The sequence below is a fragment of the Etheostoma cragini genome, chromosome 7 (genome assembly GCF_013103735.1).
Source record: "Etheostoma cragini isolate CJK2018 chromosome 7, CSU_Ecrag_1.0, whole genome shotgun sequence".
NCBI classification, from domain to species: Eukaryota; Metazoa; Chordata; class Actinopteri; order Perciformes; family Percidae; genus Etheostoma; species Etheostoma cragini.
In genome coordinates, this window is record NC_048413.1 from 8,255,047 (window position 1) to 8,272,434 (window position 17,388).

The 17,388-nt window shown below is 38.6% G+C and overlaps 1 protein-coding gene across 2 annotated transcripts in view; it reads right to left on the minus strand.

The window, feature by feature from the left end:
- Positions 1–17,388, minus strand: part of LOC117947900 (metabotropic glutamate receptor 4-like) — a 183,845-nt gene that overhangs the window by 17,003 nt on the left and 149,454 nt on the right. For both annotated transcript variants that reach the window (XM_034877261.1, XM_034877260.1), the window contains exon 7: positions 6,707–6,907. In XM_034877261.1, coding sequence (XP_034733152.1) covers positions 6,707–6,907 — 201 coding nt within the window. The remainder of the gene's footprint in view (positions 1–6,706; positions 6,908–17,388) is intronic.

Consider the following 17,388-nt stretch of genomic DNA (forward strand, 5'->3'; position numbering starts at 1 on the left):
TTGTTCCCCTGAATATGTCACAGTATTGGTTGTTTAAACCTGTGAGTCAGAGTTGGAAACCTGCGAGTCTGGTGTTGCCTTATTTCCTCCCTTCTGCAGATATATGTGTCAAAGGTCTAATCAAAACCCATAGGATGCGAGTTCATTACTATAATCCTGCTGCATTATCTAGAGGGTGTGCCTCGGACAACAGCAGGCAGTCATGTGTAATTATGAAAAATGTTCTTGCCCCTCTCAGCAATACAGGGAATTGGGTGGGTGTCTCCTAATTTGATTGCGTTCATCGATTAGTTTCACCCCTCAACTTGCAAAAATGCATTGCAAGTTCCATGCACAGTCAGCAAAAATAAACAAACTGCTTTTTATATATCCAGGTCAGAGTTTTGAGAAAACTGCATAAGATAACTCCTAAGAATTAAAGCCATGCAATCTAGGAAAAAACCCATTTACTGCCATTAGCTGCAGCTCTGCTCAAATGCACCAAAAATGAAATGGTACCCGTAAAATTGTTAATTTAACTCTAAATTTGGAAACGGGGTTCATAACACTGTGTGTAAAACTCTGTTAATGCTTTGAGAACTAAATTAACACATTTGTACTGTGGAAATGGCCGAGGACATGTGTGAAGGGCACTGTGTAGGAACATGTATTAACATGATTCACATTTACTCAATGCAGTTGTAAGAATGGCTGTGAAATGAGATTTATTATGTCTGCTAGTTGAAATCCCAAGCCTGCTTATGTTTTGTTTTCCTTAATTTTGAAGCTGCTTTATTGAAGGCAACACATTTAAAGTTCTTCTTTGCTACTCCTAAGAACTGATAATGCATTCAAACAAAACTGTCATTTTCAGGATGACATGTTGGCAGTTAAAAAATTACCCTGTCCACTCAATTAAAAGCCATTAGCAAAAAAGCCACCAATGTTCTTTGAGAACTGAGTTAAAATTCTGAGTTACGGGACAATGTTGAGGTTGATTACCTTTTAATCGTTCCTTCCTTCACACTGACTGCAGGAACAGTTTTGTCCCTCACACTGTGTCTTACCTTCACAATTTGACTTACTGCTTAAAGGAGAATTCCGGTCGATTCACACACGTAGCTTCTGTTGTTCGTAAATTTGGAGTGCTCTCAGTAAAAAGAAAAACTAAAACAGTCGAGGCTGCCTACACCGTGTTATCCTTCTGTTATGTTAGCAACCAACAGGCCTAAACAGGGCAAGTTTTAAATGTGTTGTCCCTCTTAACATGTTCAAAATGTCATCACGAATGGCTACCCATATGCAATGATTCCTCCAGAGTGAACACACTGAATCTGACTGCAGAAGATGTGAAAGAAATGCATGAAAAGTTGTGCTAATTCAGCTGTGGTTAGTTCCTGTGTTGAGACGCAAGTTAGAGAGCTTAGGGACCGTCTAGAAACTATAACACCGAAAAGAGAGCATACATATTTTAGTTTTATTTCAATTAAATTATTAAATAAGGTAGTATCTCCAAAGTTTGACCTCAATTATAACTTGTCTCCTGCTAGTTGTACTACAGCAATGCAAAGCAAATGCTTATTTTGAAAATATGTTTTTAATTCTTTTCTGTTTTGTAGTTTGTTGATGGTCCAGAAGCACTCCTTGCAGTATCAACACAGGAACTAAAGACAGCTTTCATGCATTTCTTTCACATCTACAGTAGTCAGATTCACTGTGTTCACTTGAAAGGCATCACTTCACATGGGTAGGCACTTTACATGACATTCTTTATATGTTTAGAGGCTAAAAACATGTTTAAAACATGCAATGTTTAGGCGGTGTAGACGGCTCTCTCTAATGACAGCACTCCAAATTTACAAACAGAGCTACGTGTTGGGATTGACCGGAATTCACCTTTATTATTCCTAGTTCCCTGTGTAGGCAAGATCCACAATCAAGCAGTATACACACTCAATGTGAGATCCTTTTCCATAGGCGTTTGTAATAGTTTGCATTGGTCTGAGCAGAGAAATAAATCTACCTAGTGTGTGTGTGTGTGTGTGTTTCGGTGTGTGTGTGTGTGTGTGTGTGTACACAGTATAAATATACTTGATCCTGTGACTGAGTGCTTCCTCATATTACATCCAAATTGAATTAGTAATCAAATCTCATGAAAACAAACACATTTCAATGTGTACTGTATATGCAATGATACAGCCAGCCTTTAATCACAACACTTTTAGCACAGCTCAGGTGTATGTCTTGCAAGGTTACTTTGTAGAAACAAAGTCCTCAGGAAAACTAGCTCTTAGTATGTACAATTTCTGAATGAAGCGTATTCCTTCCACATCGCTGGGATTGGAATCTTAATGCCATGCATCAATTGGTTTCAACTTCATCTACATTATCTGTAGTGCATGTGTTTCCTCTTTCCTGTTGTCAGCATGAATGTCTACAATTCCCAGAATACACTGGGTTCATGTGGATATTCCCATTGTTTTCCCACAAACCTTTTTAAATTCTCCACTCATCTTTGCTGAAAGACTCTTAAAAGAGGCAGTTTTCCGGTAATGTGCAGCATTGATTTTCTAGCCATCCCTGTATTAACCCCAACGGCTTTAGAGCTGACAAGCCATCCAGTAACATAACGCCATGGATATCGGACTGCATAAAGAATTGAAGTTTAAATCTATAACGCAAGCCTGATATACAATACTTCAAATTAAAGTTATATTCCTACCCTGGGAGAATTGATCCATCTTGTAAAACTAGATGTATTACTTCAGAGTTACAACTCCACAATATTTCTTCACAAGAATTTTACACAAATGAGGACTGACCTGCTTACTTAGTGACATGTGCACTTAGTGCAGGTAAACAATGTTGGACTTTTGAAGATGGGGCCTCCAGTAAAACACTGCTGAGTGCTGCAGAGTTTCCTTTCAACATCCATTAGGGATGAAAACTAACTGTTGCAAACAAAGTGTCAAGTTAACCTTTTATTACCCCCAACAATAAAAGGTTATGTTGACTATTTTATTAAAATAGTCCATCCATACTGAATTCATATCCATCCATATCCGTTTGCTTTGCCCCTTAGCTACTCTATTTCTACTTAAAAACTCTTACATAAATATAAAAACCACACTGCCTCTGAAGAAGTCAATGCCAAATCATGTTATTTCTTTGAACAGTTTTGTACTTTTTCTCCAATATATCCTAAGTGTATTTACAAAAAAGCAGCTCCCAGTTGCTTCCATCCCCCCTCTGTTGCCCTTTGGATACTGTAGACATTACAATTACTGCCTTTGCATTCAGATTTCTTAAAAATTGGGGGCTCTGGCCTACAAGGATGGGGATGTTAAAGAGGGTAAGATTATCCTCCCACCCACTCCAATTTATACTGTAGATACGCATTTTCGACCACACTAGTCCAAGTTCACGTTAAACACATGAACTTGCCTTACCTTAAAAATAGGCTTGCACGATTATCGTTCACCCTTTTTATGATTTAATTATAAATCAATTGGATTTAACAAAAACATTTAATGACTTTGATTCCCGGTTAATTTTAAGAGGCGACTGTATCAAAAACTCTACTACTTTCTTCCGTGAGTTTTAAAATAGACTGTATAAAATAAGTTTCCAAGCGCTTCAATGCCCTCCCTTCTCTTCATTGAGGCCTCTGTGTTTACAGGCTTGTGGTGATGTATAGTGCATTCATATAATGTAGTAATCATAATAATGAACGGACCCTGTTTTTTTATTTTTTTATTCATGCAGGTAAAACTCTGCTAAAATGCGCCTGATACAGACTGAATAAATGAATGAGGAAATGAAAGAGCGCTGTGTCAGAGGGAGGATACTAAGAGAGAAGAAAACCTGCTCCCCAACAGATTAGCTTCACAGGCTCAGTTACCATAGTCAAAGCCGGGTAGTAACAAGTTACATTTACTCCGTTACATTTACACGAGTAAGTGTTTTGAAAAAAATTATACTTCTGGAGTAGTTTTAAACACTATACTTTTACTTTTACTTGAGTAGATTTGTGAAGAAGAAACTGTACTCTTACTATGCTACATTAGGCTACAATGAGTTTGTTACTTTTCTTTGTACCTCTTTGGTATTCTACGCGTTATGTTTTTATCCCCCCTGCCTTTTTTTAATGTTTTATTTTGAAAGAGAGAGAGACTTCCGCTAAAGGCTCTACCACGTGACTGTGCCAATCAAACTGCGTTGTGCAGTCTCGTCACGCGACCATACTCGATCTCAGCGGCGGGACGTGTTAGCATGACAGTCGTAGCAAAACAAAGATGTCAGACTCAACCGTCGGCAATGCAGACGCAGACGAGGAGAAACACCCCCGGCCTCATATTGAATGCGTGTTTACTTTTTAACGAAAGTGCGAAAAAGCAGCTAATTTATGCAACGTCTTCTGTGTCTACCAAGACAACGGACATTGTATAATTATAATGTATAAGTATAATTGTTGGCTACTCTACCCACCTCTGATCATAGTCACTGACTCTGTGTTTAAGGTAATTCTTTATCTGAAACAAGCTGGAGTTACCCCTCTCTCTCAGTTTTGATTAACCTCCCTTTCTGAAACAGAATACCCAGAGTTTTCCTCATCTCAGGGTTACTCATTAAACCTGCGTTCTGAAACGGACCCCGGTAGGAATCGCCAGCACCTCCTGTTGTGTTCATTGGAGCACTCAGCCAAGCTGCAGACACTCATGCTGGCAAATGAACCAAATGGCAAAGTTCCTTTAATTTTTCTCATTTACCAAACAATTATTTCTGTCATGTACTTGTACAGTACTTGCTGTGTAATGACTGCCCCTCAGCCAAAGATCTCACCCTGTAATTGTCATACAAATAAATGTATCCTTTAGTGTATAATCATCCCTGAGCGCAAAGCCGGTTTGAGACTGTGTCAAACTCCTCGCATTGCATTCTGCTTAATTGCATGAACACTTTGAACCTCTACTCATCTGACGTATAATTAGCTCAAGTTGTTATAACCACTAAAGCTGAACTAAGTTAGACCCCTTTCTGCTTACGTTTATAGTATTTCTTCACCAGCCAGCAGGCTAAAGTGGTGCATATGCTGCTTTCATGACCTCCTCATGTGTGTATCTTTTCTGTTTATAGGTAGGCCTATAATTAATTTTCAAAGGGCCTCTTACTTGATGCTATGTTAAATTGTTGCATTTTGTGTAATTATGTATTCATTTATATAATATTTTTTGCATGTGTTGAGACTGTAAATGACCGCCTAACTTTCCACTGTATAAACATTTGTTTCTACATTCAGATGTTACGTTTAAATTCTTCAAGATTTAAACAAGCAGTCATCGAAACACTGGCTCAAACAAAAAGCTAACAAAGCCAATATGAGGAAACTTTTCATATTTGATAATATGTAAATCATTTAGGAACTATACACACAGCAATAGCATGTTTACTCAGTCTTTATTCTGTATTTAAACGTTCTAGTTCATATGCAGGACTATGGCAGACAAATGCTAAAGAAAAGGTGCAGCTTTAGCTATGAAATGTGGAATTTGAACAAGGCTGCTCTGACACTGGCATACAGCTGGCAGATGACAATGAGGATGTCCACCAGGCCTCAGGGGAACATTTAAAGACAGGTTTTTAAAGGGAGCTCAACTTCTGTTATATATTTAATAAACCACATTTAAAATCACAGTGACACAGTGATTTGTAACTATGCAAATAAATGAAAAAATAAAATCAAAGTCAAAGTTTCAACTGCTAAAAGCAACTTATGTAGCGGATAGAGCCTGATCCAATGCTGGATTTTGAGGCCGATAATGATATTTGGTAGTTGTTAAAAAGGACATGTGAATATATCAGGACACAACACAAAATCATAATACAGATCCCCTTTTTTGTTGCCACATACTAGTATTCATTTTGAAATAATTGATATATGAGGGATTGCATTAATTTAAAGAAGCTGGAAGCACAGTGACGACAGAAAGTGACATCAAAACGTTTGTTCTCGCTTACATTTCAGGTGTTGAGCTGGTTTTTGTGTGACCTGTGTGTACATATGTATATTCAACTCGTACTTATTTCTGTGCCCAGAGATAACCACCCACTGTATTGGCCAGTTACCCATACAAATAGGATTTAAGACCACATAGAACAGCCGCTGGAAAACTGCTCATGCCTGTGTTTGATGGTGCTTTGTGTTAACTCTCTTCCCCCTCTCATTTATGTGCAATTTTAACTTCGTAGCCACTTAAAGCAGAAGATCTCTTGCGTGGGCAATTCAGTGCTGACAAGATAAGGCGGGAAATCTCACAAAGCACAGTTTCTGCACATCATAAACTATGATAAAACCCACAGTTCTGCTTCAGGTTGTCCACCCTCCTACGGCTCTCAGCCTCTTATACTTACTGGAAATAATTAACATTATGTAGCCTAGTTGCTGGGAATAATTTACATTTAGTAGCCTGATAGTTGCAGACCAGTCTATACTCACATAAAGCCTCTGCATAAGTATGTTGGTGAACCCAAAAATGAATACGACAGACTTACAAATTGCTTCAGACAGCACCGCACCGATGCCTCAGAAAGATACAGCAACGTATACAGTTCAGACACCTTTGGTAAAAATGAATTGATTTCTTATGACACCATGTACATTAGGGCAGAAGACTTGCCACTTTATATACAGTACTTGCAGTTAAGCTACCTTGGTTGAATTACAAACCTGTGAAGTTGACATTGCGGATGTACTTGAGCAGCAGTGTGCCATTGATGGTATCCATCTTGGAGCAGAGGCCAACTTTTCCAGGGCAGAGATCCTTGTGCATGTTATGTAGAGCATGAGCCATGGAATAAACTGCGTCTATCACAAACTGAACCTTCCCTTCTTGTTCGTAGGATGAGTCTTTCCCGATCCGCTCATGGTCTAAAAGAAAACATTAACACAAAAATAAAACTCATGAAATTAGATTAGATTCAACTTTACTGTGCAGAGTACAAGTACAAACACAACAAAATGCAGTTTGCGTTGAACCAGAAATGCAACAACAGCAGAAAAGGGCGATGTGATAAACAACTATAGACAGGATGTCATGAAATTAGGCCCCTCATGGGACTGACTTTATGAATTCATAAACGCATATTATCACTGATTTAGTTTAAGTTATATTTTATATAGATGTTCCCATGCTGTGTGTCACTGCCTGAGTCAATGCAATCTTAACATCTGAGAGTAGAACATTTGATGTGACTGACATAATATTCAGAACAAAAAAACGCTGCACCACAATCAGTCAAAAATTTAAGAACTAAACAATAATTGCTAGATGTGTAAAATCAAGCAAATCATAGCCTTTCAAGAGGCTTGATTGCTCAATTGTGATTCCATCATTGCTTTACCATATTTAATATATTTAGAGAATGGTGTTGAGTTGTGCATGTTACCCAGTGATTACATGCTATTTCTTTTATATGTCAATCACTAGCCTTTCTCATAATGGTCGTTGGATCCCTGATAAAACAAGATTATTCAGGACTCTTTTGGTGATATATAACCTAATCTGTTTCACCGGATGCAGCTAACAACCTTTGCATTACTCTGCGGCATCTTGCAGATATCTCAAGATAATCAAGAATCACCAAATTTGTCTGCATACTCTCAGGTTTGGAATATACTGTATGATGTTTTAGTAGTTATCCCCACAAAGTCACTTGCCACTTCACATCCATTTATCAAGAGTGCCGAGTATGATAGAGCAGTGGAGGGGAAGACTCAGCAAGACAAGTCTGATCATTCTTTAGTATTAATGTAATTAGTTATGACAGGTGTATATTAGTCATAGCTGGGTTTGTTCTAATGCTTCGTTGTGTTAACCGTGAAGCAAGGTTTCACTTTGGAATAAGCACTGCCGTTTTTCCCCATCGCAGTGTGACTGCGGCAAAAGAAGTAAAAAAAAAAAGAAGTATATCAAAACCCAGCAAAGCGCTTTACGTACAACATGTGAGATCATAGGAATAACGAGAGTCCCAGCACAATGCATTGTCATCCGGTGCTTGTAAATTGTCAGTTCTTAAAAGAGGCGGCAAAATGTGCTCTAATAACCTTCAGGATAAATATTAAATAAACATAAATGCATTATTATTATAATGCAACTGATTGTCAAACCATTTTGGTGGGTTCCCTGTGAGAAGCGGAGCCAAATGTCCCTTGCACTCACGATGGTCATTTATCACCGTCAAAATCAGTTTAAAAACCCATCAGGGATGCAGCCTGCGAGAGAAAAGGCTTCTTTTTTTTAAATAACATTTTTCCAATGAACATTAGCAACAACATAGCATTGTGCCTTTTTAAGTTACTGTACTATTGTGTCTGATTGAAGTCGTAATGAACGTGAAAGGATATCTATGTTGGAATCACAAAAAGCCTTTCACAGATGAGATGAAATCAGCAATGTTACGTATTCCATGTCTGGAAAGGGCTTTTTACACCAATCAAGTCTGTGTGTTGTATGGCTTTTAATGTGATTATATATCAGCTGCAGCAAATTTATTTATTTGCTGATTTAGGGAGGGGCAAGGTCGAGGCTGGGGGTTTGGCCTTGACCAACTGCCTCTTTGCTTGTTTGAAAGTCATGATGTCTCTCTTTCATGGGTGGGCCAAATTCTTTGGGCGGGCAAAGAGAAAGGGAAGGTAACCTTGCTCCTTATGACCTCATAAGGGGCTATATTCCAGATCAGCCCATCTGAGCTTACATTTTCTCAAAGGCTGAGCAGGATACCCAGGGCTCGGTTTACACCTGTTGCCATTTCTAGCCACTGGGGGACTACAGGCAGGCTGGGGGGAACTCATATTCGTGTAATAAAAAAAATCTAAAAGGAAGATTTTCATGCCATGGAACCTTTAAACTGATAGAACTGAGTATAAAGGCAAGTTGTGACCTTTTGAATAATTGTGTGATGTAACCTTTTGTTAAGCTTTATTTACTTACTAATAAAAGTTATCTGTATCATCCGGGCAAGTTGAACCGAGTGTTATTTTTCATTTCACTTTCATTACATAATTCCTAAAGCTCAAAATAAAAATAAAATAGTGAGAGAATTAGCAGAACACACTTCAGTTCTATCACAGATTGTAGTACTGTGATGGCTGGGTAAATATGGAAATGCGTTTCCTTCATTCTAATGTGATGCTGCTTATTTTCCCTTTTCTCAATGAATCCATGAGTACTACATTAAAGAACCATTATAGAATTATTGGAACCCCCCCCAACATTTTTTCAAGACAAGTGATCATTGAAGTGACAGATAACATTTGAGACGTTTTTATTATTTTAAAATTTGTTAAGAGCTTATTGAAGGCAAAGCCAAAACACTGTAATACAGGTTAATTTATTCAGCGCACTCGTTGTCAAGTTTGATACTTTTTTAGAAGAATTTAATCACCCGATTTTGAACTCTACACTAGGACTGGGACGGGATAGATTTTTTTTTTTTACTGCGGTTAAAAAGCAATTTACAGTATACCGCAACCCCCTTCCTGAGTGTATTAGATCTAGAATGGCAGGGTGCCTTAGGTGACCGACACTTCTCAAGACACTGTAGCTTTATCTATTGTCAATACTGCCTGTAAAGTGAATGGTGTTACCCCAGAAAAAACATCGGATGAAACCTTGAATCCATGAAAGTTACAATGTCATTGTGTAAGACACTATCCATGTCATTAGAATCAATGAATACATAAAACACAAAAGTGGCAGTGCACACGTGCAGCCCAATGCATATTTGCGGTTATGACGAGCTTAGACCCGCGGTAGGCGTCACGTGACCGCGGTAATGCAGTAACCGTCCCAGCTCTCCTTCACACAGCTTGAAGGGGAAACAGGTTTGTAATTTATAATAATTTGTATAACAGCACCTTATTTCATGTAGCACCAGTGAAAGAATGATTCTGAATAATACCTCATGTCAATAGCACAATGTGGAAAGAGTGTGCTCATGTGTATGCTCTAGTGTTGTTTTAAAGAAAAAATTAATTTATTACTCAAGCAATTTCAGTCATTTGGGCCATTGTTTTCAATTAAGGTTTATTTCAATAGTACTCAACTAATGCTTGGCCTTTTCACTTTCTCATTCACGGGTTGGTGGCAAGACGTCCACAACACAGGACGATGTAAACGGAACATCATGTTCAGATAACAAATGGTGACATGAAGCAGTTGATAAAGTGAAATGAGGTTAAGTTTGCACTCATTGTTGCAAGATAGTTGTGGCAGCCATTTCTTATCTCACCAGAGACACATGAATAGTATTTGTTTGTCTTGGTGTTTTTATCTATATGCTCCACCAGTACTTTCTTGCTGAAAAGAGGCAATTTAACATCCGTGACAAGGCTCTGAGTGTTTAAGCAGCTTAAATATTGCCAGTTATTCTGTAAATGTGCTACAGGCTAAGGGAAGCATGGATAGGCGGTCTGTGTGTTGGTGTGGCAGTAACAGCCTTTTTTCATTTTATTGTCGTCCTCTCTGAACCACTCTGTTATTTTTCTCTCTCTCTTTTATATACAGAGACATTTGGTAATTAATGGCAAGATGCCTCAGAGGTTCGCACTTCCAGCACACATCCACACGTTCCTGCATGAAGTTTTCATGTGTTTTCCCTCCACTTTCCCTTCACTGTCTAAAGCAAGCAAGCAGGTCAGGAAGGGCTTTTAAACCTGTTAAAATAAAGCGTGATAATGTGCTTGCAATGCCGCGTCATAGGTTATGACTTCACACAAAGGATTTCAAGGATTTTTATGAGCTTAAACGGGTCAAAGTAAAAAACAGAATTGAAAAAGTCACGACGCAATTGTGTTGTTTTCTTCTCCTTTCTAATCATTAATCTTCACGATCAAAACCCATATCAGACAGAATTATAAAACTAAAAGCAGATTGCTATAATTGTAATAAACAGTGTTTACAAAGTGCTTTACATATATAATAAAAACCAAAGCAGATAGGGATGTGGAAAAATGTCAAAAAAGTTAATGCTCCATTTTAGTTCTGGGGATTTTGTGTGTGACAAACATGCACAGACATGTAAAAACACTTTCACTGAGTTGAAGCCATTGCCTTATAAATAACAGTCCTCCCTACAATCCGCTCCCTCAAATTGATCTGTTGTTGCCGTGGTAGTTGCGGAAAGTGTACTCCCCAGCAGTGCTGTCCAGAAGGTGTCTGTTCGGTTTCAGACCCTCCCACCAGCCTTTGGGCCACGCCTCCTCTTTCACATACACTTTTGAAATGCCAAACACTAGATCAAAATAGAAAAGGTAAATCTTAAACTGTCAAAGGTCAGATGCCAAATGTAAAATTTTACTTAAACTTTACATTTTTACATTAACATTTTACATTTCATATTTCATCTTTGGTTTTTCAGTTTCCTTTTTAGTTTCTAAATTGAATTATGGCATGATTATTACTAGTAGCGTAAAACATTTTTTTCATTTTCTCTTTGGACTTTCAGTTTGAATTATGGATAAATATCCTCCATAACACAAAGGATAGTAACTGGATGTTGAAATGTGCTGCAGGAAGGTCAGTCAGCGGTGCAAAACAAGCACTGATGTGAATGAAGATGAAACCTTGCAACTGTATCTTTATTTTTTTATTTTATCAGTGCCTTTAGAAGTTTTCATCAAGGCAAACCTTGAGATTCTGAAAGAACACAATGATCCAGAAAGCTCCAGGTCACACTGTATGCTCTTACTCGCCAATATTCCTTTTAATGGAACCAAATCACGTACCTTTTATTCAAGGTAGAGGGGTGTAAAAATGTCATTTTATTACTTGCACACTGTACTTTCTTTCTTTGTGATGCTGGGAATTATATATTATATATCAGTGCAACTAATGTGTTCAGAAGATAGAGTAGCCTGGATGGTTCTTTATTGGGAGGGTGTAGGTAGCACAGGGGCTCAGTGGTTAGCACTTCTGCCTCACAGTAAGAAGCTTTTGGGTTGGACTCCAGGTTGTTCTGGGCCCGTCTGGGTGGAGTTTTCATGTTTTCCCCGTGTTTCTTATCAGATACTCCGGTTTCCTCCCACCATCAACAAATGCGTGCTAGGTAACTAGGACTACAGTTAAAAATTAGCCAACTGGCAAACACTGGTAGATTTACAGAAATGTTGATCAATAAATCCTAATTTTGACAAAGTTGGCCAAATTTCTAAGGAAATGGTTCTACTTTTTCCAAATGTTAGGGTTTTCTCTATTTTTGCTTATCTTACATTATAGTAAAAGTTCCCATTGACCAAACAGTTAATAGATAAGTCTAGAAAACAATTCAAAGATGAATCAGTTATGAAAATAGTCTTAAGTTGTAGCCCTTTCATGTGTGTTAAATTATTGAGTCTTAGACTGTGTCAGATTTTAAGTCAAATGTATAACCTTAATATCATTTTGTGCCACATTACCAAGGGAACAGATACTGCTACTTTCCTTCACTGTCATCAAAACGTATTACAAAACATACAGTAAATAGTTTTAGGTTTGAGACAAACTTTTAAGTGCCGGCCACTCCTGGTTAACCAAGGTTTTGGGCATTAAGTCTCTCTCTAGAAAAATAGTTCAAATGATTTCCTTAGATGGCCTTAGTGGGTTTAACAAACGTTGGTTGACAACCATTACAAACCCCTCCCTTTTTGTTATTCTAATTAAGACGATTGGACATCCTCACCCAAGGGACAAAAATAGACTGCAGCGCTTGTCCTCATAACCTCCAAAGACACAGTTGTTCAGATGAAGGGAACTCATTGTTGCACCTTCAAGCTATGTACAGAAAATGAGTTTAAACTGCCTTTAAAAAAGAATTAATTATAGCAAACGTTAAAGGTAAGAAATGGACTATGAAAAACAGGGTATCTTTTCCCCATTGCCTTCAAACAGAGTACATATTATGAACTACTGCAGGTCAATCATAGTTTTCTCTACAGTGAAGAGAACGTATCTTGGTCGTCTGGCTTATCTTTTACTTGATCCTTGATATACAGTACGTGTTGCAACTTAAGAGAATTTAGGAGAACACTGCTGAGCTGCAGGTGGTGTCCTTGTTGGTTTCAGTGAACAATTGAGCATGCATGCAGGCGTTGCACTCGTGTCTGGTAGTCTTGATGACTCATGTCTGCAGGGATGCAAAGCAACAGAATGACTCAAGCCAGTTTGCTTCATTCAAATTTTAAAGCTTGATGCGTGCCGATATGACGTAAACAAGAGGCTGTCCCTGTGCAGAGGCTTTCATCTTTGCCAACTGCCCAGAATGACAGAAAACATTTAATTATAGTTAATGCTGCATGGAGTGGTTGGACTCTTGGCAAATTGCTCTACTCTGTATTCTGCTTTCTAGTAATGTTTTGTATTTTATGATACAACAACTAAAGCGCTGAACAATCTTCTGTCTAGATTTGAGGACTGTAGATTTGAGTTTCTTACTGCGTCATTTCTGACCAATGCCAGGAGAATCTAATGCCATGATACTGTGCAACATTCTTCTATTACCAATGTGGAAGTACTCAGGTTGTACAGTGAATAGTCTGGGCAGATCTGATACAAACCTGATAGTAATTTAATTTATTGGGTACACTGAGCTAAAACTAATACAGTCTAATAGAACTCTCAAACACATCTTTTTTAACAAGGTGTGGAAGTGATGCTTTCTGTCTTCCACCACGCGCCATACCACACTGGGAGCGTCTCAAAAGCGCGTCTCTCCTGCCCAAAGTACTTGAAATAACATGACATGACATCCCATGTTTATTAGCCAGAATCTACCTTCCACTCCATGCAATTAGACTCCATCCCTTCTGTTTTCTGGCGTTGTCGTACAATACCATATGTTATTCCACCTCTGAGATAAATACTATAAATGTCTCTCATCGCCTATGGTGTTGTAGAGGAGATGTATATGATATTGAGGGGTGTCTTTGGATAAATTGACGGGATGCTCTTGCCGTTCCACTTCTTGCCCGGCTACAAACGCACGGCTTGCTTGAAAATAGACCTGGCACGCGGAGGGGGGAAGGCGCTTCTCAAACAATTCTGGGATGCGCTGTGTCGCGGCATGTGGCGTACCAAGCATTGACTTGAATGACCGCGATTGCTCTCGGAGTGCAGTGCAGACGCACCTGTTGGAAAATAATGGCAATCAGATTGCCTGACCACCTTAGGTGGCTCCTTTCAAAGCAAAGGAGCAGCGGCTGTACTTTTATTTCTTCATGGATCACTGTGCTACTCGCTCTAACCTCCAAGGGAGATGCCATCCACCCTCCTGAAAAAAACCATTTCACTCTCAACCTAGTTATTTTGGCCGTGACCCCTCATTTCCATAGGTAAGAGTAGGAACGAAAATTGACCAGTAGATCGAGAGCTTTGCCTCCCGGCTCAGCTCTCTTTTTGTCACAACGGTGCAGTAAAGCGAATGCAATACTCCGAATCTCTATCTAATCTCCGGCTCTATTGTCCCCTCACTCGCAGACGAGACCCCGTGGTACCTGAACTTCTCTACCTGGGGAGTTGTTGAATGGCACTGTGTTATACTGACAGTTGTTTCTCTGTATAGTGGAGTGGGTGCATTTTAACACATTCGGAGAATTAAAATAAGAGGCTATAGTCTGTTCAGGTATTCAAGATAGTATTTTTGCTGCACCCTGGAATATTCAAAGGAAGCAGTAAAATGATCTGTGGGGTCAGGGGTTACATTGTACATCTGAGGCAACGGAGATACAACAACATCGGGAGAAACGGCAGCAATAGGACCCTGAATGATACTTTTGCACTGTGTTGTTTTCTCTGCTGTCTAAGTCAGATACACTTTAATGTCACAGTCCTGGAAAATGACCTGACCATGCTGTTATGGTCTATAAATCAGTTGCTAGTGACTTGCATTGTGCGATTAGAATTTTTGATACCACACAAATAGAATAATTACATGCTTATGTAATCATGTTAGTACTTTAAGAATACCTTTTTCCCAATCCCTGGTGCGAGCTTTACACTGATTTTTCAAGTGAGTAATTTTGTCTTTTTTTTTCTTTTTAAATGTGTTCGCATGGAATAACAGATTTTTTTGGTTCAAAAAGTCTCCTATTATTTGCTTGTAACTTGTTGAGGTATTATGTGTGGTTGTACAACACAGTATTATAGTGCCTATCAAACAGCAGAAGTGGGGACAGGAAATGGAGATGCTTACAAAAGGAACAATGGGGAGTATAGTCATGGTACTTGCAAAAGCATCTGAGTGAAATGGTAGTACCTCTTCCCTGTAAAGTTTTTACTGTGCCCAGGGGGCTACTCCGAGGAAGGAGAGGGCTGCAGCAATTTAGGCGAAGAGCAGCCACCATGACAACTGATAAATGCACAAATGATTTAAGATTACGTGTTCTGAAACCTGCTAGTGTGAAATGTGGAAGCAAATCTTTTTTTTTTTTTTTTTGCCAACGCACACACTGTTTTATTTTTTCCTTGAGGTGATAATTACATCTGTGCTTAATTGTTTAGCTCTGACAGTTCATCTTTTGTACCAATTTACTATGTCTGTGGTATTTGGTTATATTCTGACGTTGCGATGTCCTATATTAGTTGGATTAGAAAGCCAAATCTAAAGATTCCAATCCAACACACAAAACAACAAACCAGTAATTTCAGTAAAGAAATGTCTACAAAACTACTATACCATCTGCTCTGAACATTGTGGTGATATTAAAATGAGTTTGCCTTAGTAGCTCCATGAGGCTTAACCCTTGTATTGTCTTCACTTTCGAGACCCTCTTGTATCCATCGGGTCAAATTGACCCGTGACTTCTATGGAGTTCCAATAACAATTCTGAAATAAAATTTGACTTCATAATCTATTATCAAACATTGTCTTTATCTCAATTTCAAACAATTGAGATAACATATAGTTTTAGGGAATGCAATCAGTCTCAACTAGAACACAATTAAAAATGGGAGTGTGGTTCATTTTTTTATTTGTTATAATTCATGTTAAAAATCCACTATGGAACAAACACAAGTGGTAATATCCAGAATAATTTTCTGAATTAAGTCAGGAGTTCATGTTTTTCACAGACAATAAGGTAAGGCCATTGATTTTCAGGTAAAAGAAATGTATTTCTACCATTTTTGTCCTTGTGAAAATTTGAAACGGGTCAACATGACCAAAATCCCATACAAGGGTTAAACAGTAACTTGTCCTTTCTGAGTATGCTATTTTGTCTTCCTTACGAGGATCACAAAAAAAGACTCAACCCCAAGTTAACATCTGTACTCAATTGTGTTGACTTTTTCATTTCGCTAAATAGTTCTCTTATGTATCATTCAAAGTCATACAGTCATTTATCATCACCAACTGGGATAAGAACCATCCCTGTATCCCTACACACTGCTTACATCCATCTTAAACAATCAGTATTCTGGTTCAACAATAGGCTATGGAACATGAATGTCACCCATACGTTCAACAGAAAGTCCAGTGAACTAAATCTTTTAAACTGAAATACAGTACGTCATTTCACATTTTTGCTAAGCTAACTAGCGGTGATGATGCCGGTGGTGCACCGGACTAAAACAATGCATGCACTGAAAAAACATAAACATAGAAAAGCCCCTAAAGAGAGGAGAATAGAGTAGCTCCTTTTTCGCCAACCTTATTCCACACAACAGTCAATCACAACAATGTTCCTTTCAGCTGTCCACTTGGTCCAGGAAAGTTAAGAAAAGTTTGTATATCCAGCAATCCTGTAGTTTACGTTGTAAGCAGGAAACAAATCAAAGGTGTAGTAGTAATACTTTGCGCATTTTTGTGGGTCTGAGGTGTAGCTGCTCACTGTATCTGGTCCAGCATTTTGCAGTGTGAGAGGGGGAGTGGCCAGCAGCTAGAGCGACAAAAGCCAATATGTGCTTCATATGTATGTATGAATGTGTGTGTGTGTGTGTGTGTGTGTGTGTGTGTGTGTGTGTGTGTGTGTGTATATATATATATATAAACCAATATCTTTTGCATTTCTAATCCAAACTTGACACTTTACGTACTCGGGGCCGTAGCAAGACACCTGTCAAGTTTGAAATCCATTGGACTAACTGCTCTAGAGATTATGCACATACCACACGCACACACGCACACACACACACACACACACACACACACACACACACACACACAGACAGACCTGCAATTTATAGATAGATTATGTGTATGTTATTATGTGGTATTGTATGTATGCTTTGTTTCTGTAACCAGCACTGAGTTTATGTTGACATGACTGTTTCCATGGCCACTCCAACAAAGACATGAGGAATGTATTGCCTTGAAACATTACGGGTGCCGGCAATAATTCAGTCAGTCTGGACTACTTGAGATGCAGCGGTGCGCTGC